Source organism: Dendrobium catenatum, unplaced genomic scaffold (assembly GCF_001605985.2).
Source record: "Dendrobium catenatum unplaced genomic scaffold, ASM160598v2 original_scaffold_88695, whole genome shotgun sequence".
Lineage (NCBI taxonomy): Eukaryota > Viridiplantae > Streptophyta > Magnoliopsida > Asparagales > Orchidaceae > Dendrobium > Dendrobium catenatum.
Window position 1 is genome coordinate 1 of NW_021407136.1, and position 1,360 is coordinate 1,360.

The 1,360-nt window shown below is 47.1% G+C and overlaps 1 protein-coding gene across 1 annotated transcript; it reads left to right on the plus strand.

Annotated features, from left to right (window-relative positions):
- The first annotated feature begins 268 nt into the window (after positions 1 to 268).
- On the plus strand, positions 269 to 1,315 carry LOC110107292. The gene has a single exon (XM_020837508.2). The coding sequence runs from the start codon at positions 432 to 434 to the stop codon at positions 1,062 to 1,064; it is 633 nt and encodes a 210-aa protein (XP_020693167.1). The 5' UTR covers positions 269 to 431; the 3' UTR covers positions 1,065 to 1,315.
- Positions 1,316 to 1,360: the final 45 nt, after the last annotated feature.

The following is a 1,360-nucleotide window of genomic DNA, read 5'->3' on the forward strand; positions in this document are numbered from 1 at the left end:
TATTTTTAGAGCTTGCTAGCAAGTTAATGAGTCGAGTCAATGCTAGCTCAGCTTGATTCTTAACTTATCGAGCTTGACTCACGAGTCATTTATCAAATCAAATACATCGAGTAGATTTGACTCACTTACACCCATTATTTAAATAAAATTATTATTTATGTTTTATAACAAATGAATGGATAATTTAAAATTACAAAATTAAGCTCAAATTTAAACTTAATTAATTAATTAAACTCAAGCCACATTACATTAGTGCCTATTTTAGCTCGACTAAACCCTCTAATTCCCCCTCTTCAACTGCCCTACGGCCCCTCCTGCTCCCTCTTAGTATATCGCTTTGTGCCTATTTTCCCTGCATTCTTTCCCAATTTTCACCTTCTCCGTTCTCTCAGTCGACTCTCAATACAAGACTGGGAAACGAAGAACAACCCATGGGGATCCCGCCACCGACGTCCATGGACAAATTTCCTTCCCGCTTCCCTCCGCCGCGGCCAACAAACCCCTTCCCTCCTCCACTCCGCCGACCCAACGCCACCTCGGCCGGAGGCGGCGGCAAAATCCTCTCCTCCTGCGCCCTCGCCACCTGCTTCCTCGTCCTCGTCACCATCGCGCTTGCAATCACCTTCTTCTTCCTCTTCCGGCCCCGCTCCCCCACGATCCACGTCTCCGCCGTCCAGATCCCCGGCTTCTCCTTCGGCAACGGCACCGTGAGCTTCACCTTCGCGCAATACGCCGTCGTTCGAAACCCTAACCGCGCCGCCTTCTCCCATTACGACAGCTCGCTGCAGCTAATCTACGCCGGAAACCAAGTCGGATTCATCTACATCCCCGCCGGTGAGATCGACGGCGGCCGAACCAAGAACATCGGGGGAAAGTTCTCCGTCGATTCTTTCCCCATTGCGGCCACGCCACCGATGGCGGGGATCATGGAGGTACGTTCGAGGATGAGGGTGAAGGGTAGGGTTAGGGTTTTGAGGTTTTTCACGCATCACGTTGAGGCGACCGCCGGATGCTTGGTGGGTGTATCGGCCGGCGACGGATCGGTGATCGGGCTTAATTGTTGATTTGTGAACGGCCGATCTGATCTTGACGTTCGAGATCTAGATTTTTAGCTTTGTCAATTATGGAGGAGGAGGAGGTAATGGATCCTTCAACTCCACGCTTCGCAGAAGCTTTTCGACTTAGCTGCTTTCGATCGCTTTCATAAGTAAAGTGAAAGCTTAGTGGTAAAAGAAAAAGGTTTGATAAATGAGCTATGTTGTTTTATAATAGGGAAATTTACATGCATATCACTTTATTTCATGTTATTTATATATTTAAGATTTAAAATATTAATATTATATGTCTATCGTCTATATAA

Bases quoted from the DNA above. Each gene is read 5' to 3' on its own strand.
- LOC110107292 (XM_020837508.2), top strand. From the start codon at position 432: ATGGGGATCCCGCCACCGACGTCCATGGACAAATTTCCTTCCCGCTTC.